The 15,573-nt window shown below is 40.7% G+C and overlaps 2 protein-coding genes across 4 annotated transcripts; one reads left to right on the forward strand and one right to left on the reverse strand.

Moving 5' to 3' along the window:
* The first annotated feature begins 1,060 nt into the window (after positions 1–1,060).
* On the forward strand, positions 1,061–6,746 carry morn3 (MORN repeat containing 3). 3 transcript variants are annotated; one of them, XM_017693569.2, is made up of 5 exons: positions 1,061–1,335; positions 2,288–2,445; positions 2,736–2,895; positions 3,677–3,861; positions 5,019–6,746. In XM_017693569.2, exons 1-5 carry the CDS (start codon positions 1,191–1,193, stop codon positions 5,115–5,117), a joined length of 747 nt encoding a protein of 248 aa, XP_017549058.1. In that variant the 5' UTR covers positions 1,061–1,190; the 3' UTR covers positions 5,118–6,746. The 3 variants fall into 3 exon arrangements, with proteins under 3 accessions (XP_017549058.1, XP_017549060.1, XP_037402971.1); XM_017693571.2 differs by having other exon boundaries at positions 2,736–2,927; positions 5,019–5,124; XM_037547074.1 differs by having other exon boundaries at positions 3,677–6,746.
* Positions 6,747–10,265: 3,519 nt separating this feature from the next.
* Positions 10,266–15,039, reverse strand: orai1b (ORAI calcium release-activated calcium modulator 1b). Its single transcript, XM_017693626.2, has 2 exons — positions 14,320–15,039; positions 10,266–13,028 (listed from the first exon to the last, which is right to left on the reverse strand). The coding sequence occupies exons 1-2, from the start codon at positions 14,428–14,430 to the stop codon at positions 12,486–12,488; spliced, it is 654 nt and encodes a 217-aa protein (XP_017549115.1). The 5' UTR covers positions 14,431–15,039; the 3' UTR covers positions 10,266–12,485.
* Between the last annotated feature and the right edge of the window lie 534 nt (positions 15,040–15,573).

A 15,573-nucleotide genomic window follows, 5' to 3' on the forward strand; every position in this document is an offset into this window, starting at 1 on the left:
GCTCAGCTTGTCTCAGCCCGTCTTAGTTTTGTGTAGCTTACTTACTCCAAATTGATGTGGATTAGTTATTAGTATTATAGCTCTTTGATGACCTCGTAATTCAGAGGATCTAGTGATATTCGGGAGAAAAATGGTCACAGGACAAAACATATCAGGTTCTGAACATTTTAATTTAACACAGGGGGCGATAGAGGCGATTTTTCATTCAGGCCACAGAGAAATGGGGTTTAGACCCGGAGTTCCTAATATGGGCAAAAGAGCATAACTAAGACTCCGTTTACATAGCAGGAGAAAGATTTTCTCAGCAGATCCGATTTTTTTGTTTAGCTGTTCACACTGTCTTTTAAACGTGATCTGTATGCGAGATCAGTCTGAACAGATCAGCTCTCAAACCGACCTGCGTCCGCAAAAGAGCAGTGCTTCACGGCTTTATGAAGTCCCAGTAGTTGACCGCTGTGTGTGTTCGAGTTCGCCGTAAAAGGGACACATATGAAAGCGTTTCAATTCGAAATTGAACATGTCAGATGCATTTTTTGCCGTTCACACAGCCACAAATATAACACATCTGTGTCACATATGAAGAAAAAGATCGGATTTGGGCCACTTTTGTCTGCTGTGTAAACGTAGCCTAAGACCGTGACGTCAGTGGCCTATACAGACCCGTGGTGTTTCGCTCGCGCTGTGCGTCCTAACTAGAAACATCTAGATTCACCATGTAGGAAGGTTATTTTTTATTAGTCTCATAATTGTTGTAGGATGTGTAGATGTGTATAACCGTGTGTTGGTGTTCTCTTTCTAGATGAATCAAAACCAACGTCCATCCATCCATCCATTTTCTAAGCCGCTTCTCCGTCAGGGTCGCGGGGGGTGCTGTAGCCTATCCCAGCAGTCATCGGGCGGAAGGCAGGATACACCCTGGACAGGTCGCCAGTCCATCGCAGGCAAAACCAACTAGTGCACTAGTTCTCCGATAGGGAGCGAATTGGAATACGGCCGGAGTGTTTCCGAGGCTCGTTGCTAAGATACGTGACAAAAACAAAACAAAAAAGCTGAGCTGAGATCACTGACCGCAGACTGACTCCTCTCCACTGACCCGAAGTCTGCCCGGGTGGTTCTGTGAGCAGTTCTGCTGGAGTTCGGATGAAGCTGAGCGCTCAGAGGTTCTCACTCTCTGCAGTTCAGTTGTAAGAATGCCTCGCCTGAAGAACCACCAGAAAGCGGAATCACTCGCTAAACTGAGCGATAAAAAGGCTCAGAAGAGCGGTGTTCATTGCACTGTGTACTCAGTGAACGGAGATCAGTATACAGGGGACTGGCTGGACAACAAGAAGCATGGTACGATTTCCGTACACCACTTAATCCGAGTTATCAACACTTAATTAGAGGGTCACTTATTACACAGTTGATTTGGGCTGCGTCCCAAACCGCACAGAGTTTACTGCACCCTAACTGTATTGCACTCTTAAAACCTGATGCGTGCAGAAGGTCGTTTCCAACACTGAGAAAAAAATATATATAGCAAATTGGTAAGTTATAATAATGAGAAAGTTTTCCATAATTATGATTTATAATCTCATAATTATGGCATAATTCTGACTCATAATAAAATCTAATAATAATAACTTTATATCTTATAATATCTAAATCATGTGTGATAGGTATGACTTAAGAGTCTGTTGTTATATAATGATGACATTACATAATACTGAGAATGTTTCTCATAATCTTGATTTTGTATCTCATGCTTATAACTTTCTATTTCATAATAATAACATATTTATATAATAATTATGACTTACAATCTCATATTTATGAAATAATTAATAACTACTGGAAGGCTGTTTAAAAAGACTTTTAAAAAGACCATACAATATGTCATCATAAAGAGAAAGTTTCTTATAATTATGACCTACCAGGGCTGGGCAACATGGCAAATATACCACGATACTTCAAGACATTTTCATGATTCACAGTATGCATCAGGATATTTAGTCTTTCTGAGATTTACTAAGTTGGAACAGAGTAATCTGCAACTAGAGTGATTTTTATTAAATGTTTTACAAATGTTTCTCATGAGGTTGAATGAATGAACTGGCTCTAACTGAAGGTATTGTGATATAAACTCTGAGTCTGTTCTACAGTTTCTCATGAGGTTGAATGAATAACTGAGTAAAAGCCGATTTTGTGATTATATAGTTATGTTCTGCAGCTACTACAGGAGAGTCTAACTGTGCAGTTGTTGTCCTCATCATGCTGACAGTACTGTAAGAACCACTCCACTGTCCAGGTAAAGGAACTCAGGTGTGGAAGAGAGCGGAGGTCATGTATGATGGAGACTGGAAATTTGGGAAGCGTGATGGTTTCGGCACCCTGAGCAGATGTCTGCCTCTCTCTAGTGACTATGTGAGGGTGTACTCAGGAGAGTGGAGGAATGACAAGAAGGAGGTGAGGATCCGTCAGTGTGTAGTGTGTGTTTACAAGCTGCTGGACATGCAGGATTTCCTCCATTTAAAAAGCCTATATTCCACATTCTCCTAAACTGCTAAACTGCTATAGGCTGAATGGGTGGGGCTAAATAGGTGGATATATGTAAATATGTAGTTTTTTTGATTTCACAAGAACAATGTTTACATTGTTACCACTACTTACATGCTACACCAAATTCTGTTTAAAAAAAGTGAAGACTGTTTGTTTTTTCAGTTTTGTCCTTTCTGTGTGTTTGTTTGCATGTTTAGGGTTTTGGGACGCAGTTCTACAGTGCCAGCTCTTGGTATGAGGGTCAGTGGGTGGGGCACCAGCGGAGTGGCTCGGGCAGAATGTACTACCCTAACGGAGACATTTACGAAGGAGAGTGGCTGAAGGACAAACCGCACGGACAGGGCATCCTGACGCTCGGTATTAACCACACAGTCAGAGACACGATCAAAGTAATACTTCAACCAATAATCTAACCCCCCCCAACTGCTGGCCCACCCCTCACCCCCCTCCAAATGAGACGTGTTTAGTGTCTGAAGTTTGCTTCTGTAGTTTTAGCACTGGAGATGCAAGGCTAAAATAGCTAACAATGACCAGGAATGTCAAAACTTTAGGTCATAAACAAGAGCAAATCTATCACTATGATTTTTAATAGCCTGTGAGTGCTAAGCTAATGCTGGTTCACATGAATTAATTTGGGCCCTTCTAAATTAAACAGACATTTGAAGAATATGAGCTTGTATGTAAGTGTTATAGTAACTCTTTCTGCATAGAGCTGCTGCCACTGTTTTCTAATCCTAACAACTAACTGTAACCTGCTTAGACTATGGTGAATCTACATAGATACCATAGAGAGAACAATCCAAGATTTGAACCCTTTTGTTTTAAACCAAAACTTTATCAATGAGATAAGAGTCTTACTACAATACTTAGAGTTCAAATGCAACTAGAACGATGATTCTATTAAAAAAAATTATCTAAAAATTACACACATGTATTGTTTAGTTTACAGAAATGATTAGGCCTTCACTGACCTTCATAGTCTAGAAGGCCCCGAGGGTTCCACAGTGGTAACCACATAATCAAGCCTGTCAGTGGGTGGTAATTTTTTCTTGCTGACACACCTGATGGAAGTCAGGAAGGTGTGTGTGAGGATCTGGCTCTGCTGTAGGTTCACTCACACTGACTTTGTGTGTTAAAGCAAACAAGAACAAGTATGAGGGTAGCTGGAAGGACGGAAAGAAAAACGGACATGGACGCTTCTTCTACCTGGACAGAGGGCAGCTGTACGAGGGATTCTGGGTTGATGACGTTGCAAAGTGCGGGACGGTGTGTGATTATGGAAGAGATCAAGCAGCAACACCAACTACTTATCCCCTCCCCCAGGTAGCCTTACCTGTATCTATAACATCAATCCAGTGTAAACTGCATTCAGTCTATAACAGTTTAGCCCCACCCATTCAGCATACAGCAGTTTGGCCTCACCCATTGAGCCTTCAGTAGTTTAGCCCCACTCATTAAGCCTACAGCAGTTTAGCCCCACTCATCCAGCCTACAGCAGGTTAATGACAGTTTAGCCGAGTAGACTTGCGGCCCAACAGCAACATTTGTGTTTTATCAGAGTTTCGGAGGAAGGAAGGAGGAGAGGAGGAAGTTCCTGCTAATCTAGGCTTTCATATCTTTAAAACAATCTTTCATTATGTGTTGCTGTGCCTGATTATGGCTGAGCTGAAACAAGCATTATCAGCATAACAGCAAAATACAACATCATGTTTATGGATTATGTGATCAAAAGACTGTAAGTGAATACAGACAGTACATACTTTCTGTAAAAATGCACTAATAGCCCTAAAACAGAGCCTTGAGGGACACCGTGTTACACTTTTCTATGTTCGGAAAACACCATTTATACGCTTATACACTGGTGTGTGAATCTGTTTTAGCCTGCTCGCTAACCTAACACTAACTACTAGTGCTAATGAAGACAGTGGAGCGAGAGTAATTTAGCTAACAGCTTAACACACCAGGTTCTCACCCTCAGATCCAAGTCTTCATCCCCTAAACTAGTGTCAGTGGAGCTTCAGTGAGTGAATCGAACCTATGCTGTGGTGTTCAAAGCTGTAGCATGCTAAGCTAATGCTACCTGCTACTAGAACAACACATTTGATTTTAATTACTAACGTCATTTATCTGTTTAACCTTCGTAATCCTCTCACTAGCATATTTTAGTATATTTGACTGTGATAAGTTGAAGTTTATTTGTAATGTATAAAGCTAAGCTGCTACATAGAACCCCACGTTCTTTTGTATTGAGAAAGTCTGTGTCTTCAATGGAAAAATGTACTCTGCACTATGGTAACACATTTCACACAATTACCAGTCTGTATAGTCATAATAAGCCAAACAAGAGGAGTTAACCATTTAAAATATTTTAAGTGCAGGAGGTTTTTAAAGGTGCTTCTGTTTGCAAAGGAAGAGGAACATTGCAGGATAATAATGAGCAGGTTACATGAGTAATCCAGGCTCCTGTGTTGTGTCCTCAGGTGCAGCTGAAGGAGTTTGTTCTTGTTTGCTCAGCACTGGCTGACTGCTGTTGGGACTCAGAGTGCTACAGCCTCTGCCCCAAATCTGGACATGTGTAACATTACAACTAATTAAATTTAAGTTAAGTTTTTAGTTCTAAATTTATTCTGCTCTCTTATGCAAAAAAGTGTAATAAAATCAAATGGTTTAAAAAGCGTTCTTGCAAAAAGAAAAAGAAAAACCAAACTTCAGTTGATGAGTTCTTTTTCAAAGGAAGGAAAAGGCCTTTCTTCATTTATTGAGCTTCAAGTGACAAGATGTTTCCCGGACAACCAAAATGCAAAGATTATTAGAAGGCATCCTTCTTTATACCCTGCTTGGTGTGAGTTTATCACCCCTCCCTGGGGTGAATTTATCACCCCTCCCTTTTTTATATGACTTTGAATCACCTTTTGGTTACCATTACGCCTTGTTTTCCTGAATCTTTTGGAAACCCTTATTTCCCATCAATCTTAAAATATTTTTTTATATAATTCTATTATATATTATTATTAGGTCACTCTGACCTCTAGTTGGGTACTTTCCTCGTTAATTTGACTTATGGGCTAGTTTCTGCCTGTTCTTATCTAGTCTTCTTATTAACGGCTAGCTTATTTTTGCTGAGCAGGCAGTGCTTCTCAGGCCTTTAGGCCAGGTGTTTTCTACAATCAAAAGTCCCTTTTAAGTTAGGCACTGCCTGTGCCTGGATCGGAAGTTCACTCTGCCCCATGCATCGCAAACGTTAGGCCTGTTTTCTGCTAAATAGTCTGCCTCAGCTATATGACTATACCTTTATTTTAATAATTTCTAAGTGAGTGATTGTTACAAAACTTTTATTAAATTGTGATTCAAGGACATATTTTATCAGAAATCCTGACACTGCTCTCATATCAAAGAGGATGAACAGTAAAACCATTCAGACCAGATTGCTTCATCCTTCCTTTTTAAGCACACTCCAAAACACAAAACACTAACACTCAACCACAGAAAACACACGTAAACCCTGAGAGTAAAACCACAGCTCCAGAAGGAAGGAGGAGAACTCTGATCTACAGGCGACACACTGTGAACACTTTAACATAAGCATAAGCACCGAATATCATATTTAAAAAGCAACACTGGTCAGCCAGGCCCAGATCATCCAGGGAGTTTTATGGGTGCATGTCCAGGAGCCTAAGCCACCAGGGTGCCCTGCAAGCACTTATGATAAAATCTAAATAGATGTTTTGATTTGCAGTGATAATTGTATGAGAAATTAATGTTAACACCATGTTAACACCATGTCCTGACAGCAAGTGACACAAGCGAGAACACAAAGCCAAAACACATTATAATCGGTGAAGCTGTCTAGACCAGCAGTGAGAGGCAGAGTGTCACGCTCCTGCTGTTTCCGCTTCAGATACAGCAGTGATCTGTATAATTAGATGTAAGATATAATTGGGAAACAACAAACATTTCCACGCTTGCTGTGGCAGTATACTTTAACTGTATGTACTCATAATGGTTAGTGTGCAAACACTGCGGTCAGTATGCTGCCATTATGATGCTGCATAGTACTTCTTCATCTTGCTGTGACATTATAACAAAATCACTGACCACCCAAAAAAAGGTAGCCAGGTAGCGGCCCAACCAACATTTGTGCCCAGGGGCCAAAAACGATCCAGGCCCAAGGCAGCTTATATGTGTATTATGATGTAAATGATATTGTACTGATGTGAAAATAAAGTGTTTTTAAGTATCAAGTATGAGTTTATAAAGTATTGAGTTTAAACCTCCTGTATTTCTGTAGAAAAATCGACCACACTGTAAGCCAGTGGTCACCAGCCTCCCTCCTGGAGATCTACACTGTATTTCCAAAAGTATTCACTCACCCATCCAAATCATTAAATTCAGGTGTTCCAATCACTTCAATGGCCACAGGTGTATAAAAGCAAGCACCTAGGCATGCAGACTACTTCTACAAACATTTGTGAAAGAACGGTTCACTCTCAGGAGCTCAGTGAATTCCAGCATGGTACTGTGATAGGATGCCACCTGTGCAAAAAGTCCAACACTCCACAATCAACTGTCAGTGGTATTTATAACAAAGTGGAAGTGACTGGGAATGACAGCAACTCAGCCACAAAGAGATAGGCCACGTAAAATGACAGAGCAGGGTCAGCAGATGCTGCACATAGTCCGCAGAGATCACCAACATTCTACAGAGTCAATTACTACAAACCTCCAAACTTCATGTGGCCTTCAGATTAGCTCAAGAACATTGTAGAGATCTTGGGTTTCCATGGCCAAGCAGCTGCATTCAAGCCTTACATCACTAAGTGCAATGCAAAGCGTCGATTGCAGTGGTGTAAAGACGTAAAGATGTAAAGGTGTAAATATGTTCACTGTCTTTCTACTTGTCTGATTGCATTGTGCCAAGTGTACAGTTTGGTGGAGGAGAGGGATTATGGTGCGGGGTTGTTTTCCAGGAGTTGGGCTAGGCCATTTTCCAGTGAAAGGAACTCTTAATGCTTCAGCAGACAAAGAGAATTTGGACAATTTCATGCTCCCAACTTTGGGGATGGCCCCTTACTGTTCCAACATGACTGTGCACCAGTGCACGAAGCTAGGTGTTTAAAGATATTGATGAAGAACTTGACTAGCCTGCACAGAGTCCTGACCTCAACTTGATAGAACACCATTGGGATGAATTAGGCCTTCTTGTCCAACATCAGTGTTGGACCTCACAAATGTGCTCAAACATTCCCATAAACACTTTCATAAACCTTGTTGAAAGCCTTGCCAGAAAAGTTGAAGCTGTTATAACTGCAAAGGATGGGCCAGCATCATATCAAACCCTATGGATTAAGAATGGGATGTCACTCAAGTTCATATGCGTGTGAAGGCAGACGAGCAAATACTTTTGGAAATATAGTGTACTTTTCTACAGAGTTTAGTTCTAGCCCAAGTCTGATGTGCCCTTTTTTTTATAGGAAATGAATATATTTTGTGGTGATGTGGAGCATTTATATGTTGGCATGACAAAAGCTAAAGTTTACATGGAACCTCTATGATTGCATAAAAGTGCCTGTAATCTTAGAAAAAGATATTTTTTCATTTGTAATAACACATTTCGTACATGCCGTTAATTTCCACCAACAGCAACGAAAAATCATACCTCATAGTCAGAATGATTAAAATATGAAGCAGTATGATTATCACTGGGGTTTGTACTGAAGTATATCAATAAAACTGATAACTCAAATATCAGGTACTCTTCAGGGACCTCTCAGAAAGTAAAGACCACTCAGTCACACACAGTTCTATATGAGATTCAGTTTTATTTGATCAAAAATTCTGAAGTTCATGATAAGTGTGTGAAAAAGCTGTTAATCCAGTACAACGCACTGCACAGATACAGAATAAATCCGTAAAAAAGTGGCTCAAAAACACTGCTCATGTAAACATTCAGAAATATTTGTCTAATTATATTTGGTCATAAAAACTAAATAATGTAAACAGCCAAGGCCACTCTTTTTAATCGAGATGTCTTCAGAACAGTGCTAATGCCGCTAACTCAGACAGCACATCTACTCTAAAACACTGAAGTAAAAGTTAAATATTAAAGTGTCAGATTCTCCTCTCACACACAGAGAAGATTTAAAAAGTACATCTTCAGTTAGACGAATCATTTAAACCAAATAACTAAAGCCAGAGCATCTGAGGTAAAGCTAATTCTTCACCTTTAGCTAATCAGGCTAAATTAGAAATGCCGCACTGCTTCAGTTCAAGCCCTGTGAGGTCTGTTTTTCAAAATAAGAGTCTTTAACACATTATCAAAGATAATGTATACATTCAATTTCCATAAAGTGCGCGCCAGATCGAACCCTTTTCTATCAAAATTTGATACAAATGTGTGACTATTAAATTAAAAATCTGAATTTTGAACATTTTGGCACTGATATCTGTAACAGTAGAATACTGTGGGGCTCAGATGAAGTCCATGAAACCATATTTGATTCAAAGAAAGATCAGAAACAAAATATAAACTAAAAACATTACAAATTTCTTTCTAACAGCTTCATTCTGCTCTATGATCTCTTGTACTACTCAGTGATCCATGTACAAAATTATACAGAAGCATAATCTTTAAAAAATAGAGCTTGCTTTATATTAATGACCTTACAGATGATCAACTTCAGTTGCTGTCATGATTAACAATGGAATAAAAGAGTGTCCTTCTGCGGACTGAAGACTGATTAAATAGTAAAACATCAATGGACGCGTCATTCATTGTAATAAAAGCATTTTAGTGCATGCAGTCACTGCTGCGTCTGTAAACATCATCATCATCATAACAGCAGCAGTAACAGTGTAGAACGCTGCATTCACATTACAGAACTGGAGCAACACAATTTAAATAAATACATCACTAAACATGACCATATAGACAGTTGGACCTCAGAGTGTATCTTCAGATCTGACTAAAATGGGTGTGTAGTAAATTAAAGACGTCCACTGATTTTCCACATTTCCTCCTTAATTGAGTATGTGAGATATGAACAGAATGGTTTGGTGTGAAATGGTTCAGATTTCTTTACACTGGTGGTGATAGGAACCAGGGGTCAACATGACTACAGCACAAATATAGATATTTACTATCCAAAACCACCAGGGAACCTACATTTGTCTTCTAAGTTTTATATGGAATGTTGATAATGGGAAAATAGTGGAAAGTCTGAAATAATAAGTTTTGTGCCTTAAAATACTCAGCATCTTTGCAAAATTAGCATAATAATTTTAGTAGAAAAGCTTTGTTTATATCTTATCTACACTATATTGCAAATGTATTCACTCATCCATCCAAATCATGTGGTCACAGGTGTATAAAATCAAGCAGCTAGTCATGCAGACTGCTTCTACAAACATTTGTAAAAGAACGGGTCACGCTCAGGAGCTCAGTGAATTCCAGCATGGTACCGTGATAGGATGCCACCTGTGCAACAAGTCCAGTAGTGAAATTTCCTCACTACTAAATATTCCAGTCAATTGTCAATGGTATTATAACAAAGTGGAAGTTATTAGGAACGACAGCAACTCAGCCACAAAGTGGTAGGCCATGTAAAATGACAGAGAGGGCTCAGCAGATGCTGAGGCGCATAGTGCGCAGAGGTTGCCAACTTTCTGCAGAGTCCGTCGCTACAGACCTCCAAACTTCATGTGGCCTTCTTGTCCAACATCAGTGTCGGACCTCACAAATGTGTGTGAAGGCAGACGAGTGAATATTTTTGGCAATATAGCGTACATAGTATGTTTTGGCAATATAGTATTATGCTTGCAATAATGGAATTTCCCCTTTAATATTGGAAGAAATAATATATCGCTGATTTAAAGTGAAATGTTAAGGTTAGTGCTGTATTTTTAGTTAATATTTCAGTCATTCTATAAGCGATTAAACTCAACATTTAAGACTTTTACTTTAAAAATGCATAACTAAAAACCTGACTGAAGCACAACTTTGATGTTTGTAATGGCTGCACAAAGTAAAGTGAAGTTTGTGCTTGAATTTCTTCATGGAATGTTGGGGTCTGAGCAGTGAGGCCTGGAACAGGACTCCAACACACACACACACACACACACACACACACACACACACACACACACACACACACACACACAGCACACAGCACACAGCACAGAAAGATTGTGTTTGAATATCCACATGCAAAACCAGACAGACACAGTACAGCTATAAAAACAGGCTCACATCTGTACTAGTGCAGCTGGATTAGTTTCCCACAGGAGCTTGTCTGATGTAACATGGGGATCTGACGGGCTGATTGGTTCGGGATAAAGTATCTGTGTCAATCCAAATTTACACAGAAAGCCTAGTTAAGCTCACTGGGCCTCATTCAACAACCGATCTTAAGAAGAAATGTCTTAAACCCATTTATGCAGTTCTGACGAAGATCATGAGATTCACCAGTGTTTTCTTATTTGGGGTTTGTTCTTAGATAAAAACAGAATCTACACACTCAGAAGCACAAAGGTGAGAACAGTTCTGCACTTTACGAACACGTCATGAATCTGACATAAACCTTTTCTTAGGACCTTTCTCAAGAACACATTTAAGAACAAACTAAGAAAGATCATCATTATTAGATAAATGTGTAGATTTGACTAATATTTCAAACCATGATGAACCTGGATGAACTCCAGGAGCTGTATTACAGAAACGTCCGAAATTTTGTGTTAAGATCTGGCCGGAGAAGATTTTACAGTAGTTCATATTACAGAAGAAAATCTGATCTTAATTTAGGCATTTTATCCTATCTTACAGCCTCTTACCTACAGTTAGGAAATTGTAACCTACTTGATGGAGACGCTAATTGATTGTTATGTCTGTTACATAAAAACCAACCACAGACACATAAAAGTAAACGTAGTGTAAGCCATAGAACAGATGGTGAATGTGCGTGAAAACAAAATAAAGTGTGATGAACTGGATATTTTAGTAACTGCAATCAAAAAATGTAAGTGCCCCCCCTGCTGTTTAATATGAGTGTCACCCACTATTTAGTGCCCAATTAAGTTTCCATTCAACTCTGTCTCCTCATTATCAGCTGCCATTGCTGAACGTGTCTGTCTGAACCACAGTGTTTCTGTAATCTGAATAAATACACAAAGAGTGTTATGCTGTTTAAAGTTAGTAAATTTATGGCTGTTACAGCTGCTTAAAAACAATGTGTTCTTTTCATTAGAACAGCTTACAGTTGAAAGGGATGGCTGAATAGAAGTTAGGACACTGTTGGGATTTATCCTAAAGTTAGGACAGTATTTAGGAGATTTAGTCTAGTTAGGATGTTTCTGTGATACTGTTTTCTTATCTGGAGTTAATGATAAGATGATGAAGTTAGGAAGTGTTATTCTGTAATAGCTACTGCCTAAATTCAACGTCATAGAGACTTACTGATGTTTCAGTAATACAGGTCCAGAAGAGCAGAATATTTGGGTGATGCTGAATTTCTGCGTAAAATATTGGAATTTTATTAATTTTACTGCAGTTTTAACTACACGAGTAAACGTTATGCTGATTGATAGATATCAGCCCACAATTTGAATAAAGATAGTTCTGCCCACACAGTCTTACTGGCTGAAAAATGTTCTACCCAAATTGTTATATGTAACAGTGTGGTTGTCTTGAATCATTTCACCGACCATCAGTTGCTAAGCAACAACAACAATGCCAGAAATATTGGAAATGTGCTTTAACTACTTTTTTGGCAGAACATTCAAATTTTTTTCATAATATTAAACACATTTGAAAGAACGTTTTGCTTTACTTTCTCTCTGCTGCTGTACAAAAGCAGCCGTGGTGACGTTGAGCATATCAGCCCAGCTCCAGCATTCTTCCTGTCTGGGTAAGCTAACCCAGCTGCAGCAGAGCTTCAGGCCTGGAGTGGTCTAGGTCACTGCGATGTTGGAGAATTTAGGGCTGAAGCTTCTCCTCTCTGGTCTAGTTCGTTCTGGAGATCCTCCAACTCCTCCAGTTCCTGGAACTGGCGGTCAGTTTTGTGGCTGACCAGCGAGCGGTAGAAGTGGACGGCGAAGACAATGAAGACGAGGCCAAAAGGTACCATGATGGAGGTGGAGGTGATAGCGGCCGCCACTCCAGCGGGCATGGTGCCGTTCTTCTGCTGCCGTGGCCGAACAGGCAGGAACTTCACCCAGCACAGCAGCACCACCTCGGCCAGGAAGAGCAGTGTGCCAATGACCGTGGAGAAGGCCCAGGCTAGCTCAATGTGCCGCTGCATCCGCTCATGTGGAGACTCGCGCACCGAGTTGAGGTTGTGGACGTTGCTGACCGCTTCAATGTTGGGCAGGATGCAGGTGCTGATCATTAAAGCAAAAAGGTGAACGGCCACCAGCACGGTGGTGCAGGCGCTGAAGGCTATCAGCAGGCCGGGAGGGTAGTCATGGCTGGTGTCCAGCTGGACCTCCACCATCGCGACCTAAACAGACACAGGATCAGGGGCATTGAATTCAATCAATACAAGGGCCATTGTAAAATATCTCAACAAACATTGTGGGTCAGAAAACACCTGTTCTTATTTCACTTTAGTTAACATTTGGTATAACCTGAGTTGGCCATTGTGTTATTCAGCAAAATGAACCAAAATAAACTTGTAACCCATGTAGGTCTTTGTCTGTATACATATTAACAGCTATTAATTTACATTTTTTAAACCTGCCAATTTGCCTGAACTTGACACTTGGCATCTTTTCTTTTTGTGGTGTAACTGCTGTCCTATAGACTGTTGTTGGGGAGGTGGAGCACACGTTGCAGTGCACACTGGGAATTGTAGTCCAGAGCACTGTAAAACAGTATAATATTAATAGAAAATGACAGTGTTTTTGCAGGGCAGTTAGGATTGTGCCCCTGTCCTGTGCATTATATATTTAAAGGGGAAATCCAGTGATTTTCTAAATTCCTGTTTAATTAACTGGTTAAGATGTAAACAGAGTCGTGGTTTGTTGTGAAACGCTCTGTGAAACTTACAGAGACAGAATTGTTCACAGTGGTGGTGATAGGAACCAGACGTCCACCTCAAAAGCTCCTTTACAGAAGTTTATTACATGAAGTGGTTATGAAAACACTGCCTGATGTCTAAGACATTTTTTGAGACATTTGAGATTTAAGCTTCAAAATCCATTTATGGTGGAAGGATACATAATATGCAGGGCACTGTGAGAAAAAACATTCAGATTATTTTAGCTTTTCCACTACTTAACATTCCATACAAAACCCAGAAGACACATGTAGGTTCACTGGTGGTTTTGGATAGTCAATAAAATGTCTGTAGTTGTGTCATGGAGACCCCTGGTTCCTATCACCACCATTCTATAGAAATCTGAACATTTTCACATTAAACCACCAAACCAGAAATTTTGAGAAATTAGTGGAATTCCCTTTAAAGGCAAAGCTGAGCGGCAGGATTCTGTGCAGAATGTGGTGCAGCATCGTTTGCTTTTTTCACTCTGAGCTCCAGTGCGTCTCCACTGAGACACCAACCCAGGCTGCAGTGTCACTCCCCACACTCATCACTGTCTCACTGCTGAACGGGGTGTCCTCCTCCTCTTCCAGCAGTGTATCAGCACAGCTGCTCAGCACGGATGCGTACAGACTATAAAGGCAGCCAGATCACAGATCAGAGAACAGAGAACAGCGCTGCAGCATCAGCTCTGTAACCTGCGCTCTGAGTGATGAGGCGGTCAGTCAGTGTCAGGGCTGTGTTTACTCACCATGGCGAATCCGGACAGCAGAGCTGAGGTTCTGCTGGAAGCCTTCAGCTTCGCTCTGCTCAGGTACAGCTTCCTCCAGCTCAGAGCCTGCAGGGAGTGCTCACTGCTCATGGCCAAAATAATCTCCCCCTTCGCTCTGTCTCTCTCTCTCTTTATCTTGAGTTCAATACAGGGAGACCTTCAGCTCTCTGCTCCTCTCCCTCTCCGGCAGCATCAGCGTCTATCTGCACACTCCTCCTGCAGCGATTTAGAGGGCGGGGCTCTACATTTCCCGCAAAGCACCGCGAGACCAGCGCACTATGCCCTGCCGGTAAAAATATCAGCTGGAGTGTTGTTCAGGCTTGTGTGTTGTATATAAATCAGCGCTAATGTAGCAGCGCTTTGAATCATAGACACCAGTAGAGGGTCAACTTGCTCGTTGTGGTTTTCAGTAGCCACTGTGTTCTGTGTTTTCTCGCAGGGCTGATATCACAGTGTAAAGGTGTCCTAATGGGATCCAGAGGTGTCCTACTGGAAACTTTAACGTTAACCTTAACCCAATTTCCATTAGAAAGTAAAAGCCAGGTTTTAGTCCTAACGGTTCGAACGGTCTTTTTTCAGCAGGGCAGGTCTTCATAAAGCGCTCCAGCGCTCGCGCAGTTAAGTGCACACGCGCTCAGAAGCTTTAGGGAGAATCTTGCGCGAGCTAATTTGGGCATTCAGGGCGCGCGCAGGTGAGCAGGTGAGCCGCACGCGGTTAATATTATCATCCTCGAGACTCGCAGCTCGAGATGAGCTGGGAAGCGGGCACGAGCACAAGCACGAGCACAGCTCTGAGGTTGCGCATTTAACACGATGATCATTAAAATGAGCAAAAAAGAAACGCAAAAAACAGCGCGTGGATGAAATATCACACACTGTATGAGTGGAACGAGTTTAAAGATCACAACTTTTTCTAAAGATTATAATTTATGATGACTAATTCTAAAAACATGATCATATGTATGCAGATGCACAAACATCATTAAAGCTGACGTAGTTATTTAGAACAGTTATAAGGCGTTACATTTAAATAAATAAATGTTATAAGAGACTCAGAATCACTTTATTTCGCTGCTGATTCTGTTATGTGTTTTGGCGTTTTAATGGGTTGATATCACGGCGTAAAGGATCCTAACAGTTTCGCAGGCGACCACTGGGATCTAAAGATGTTCTACAGGAAACTTGTAGTCTCTATTGGAAAACATTACACCAATCGTCATTAGAAAGTAAAAC

This window comes from Pygocentrus nattereri, chromosome 18 (assembly GCF_015220715.1).
Source record: "Pygocentrus nattereri isolate fPygNat1 chromosome 18, fPygNat1.pri, whole genome shotgun sequence".
Taxonomy (NCBI): Eukaryota; Metazoa; Chordata; class Actinopteri; order Characiformes; family Serrasalmidae; genus Pygocentrus; species Pygocentrus nattereri.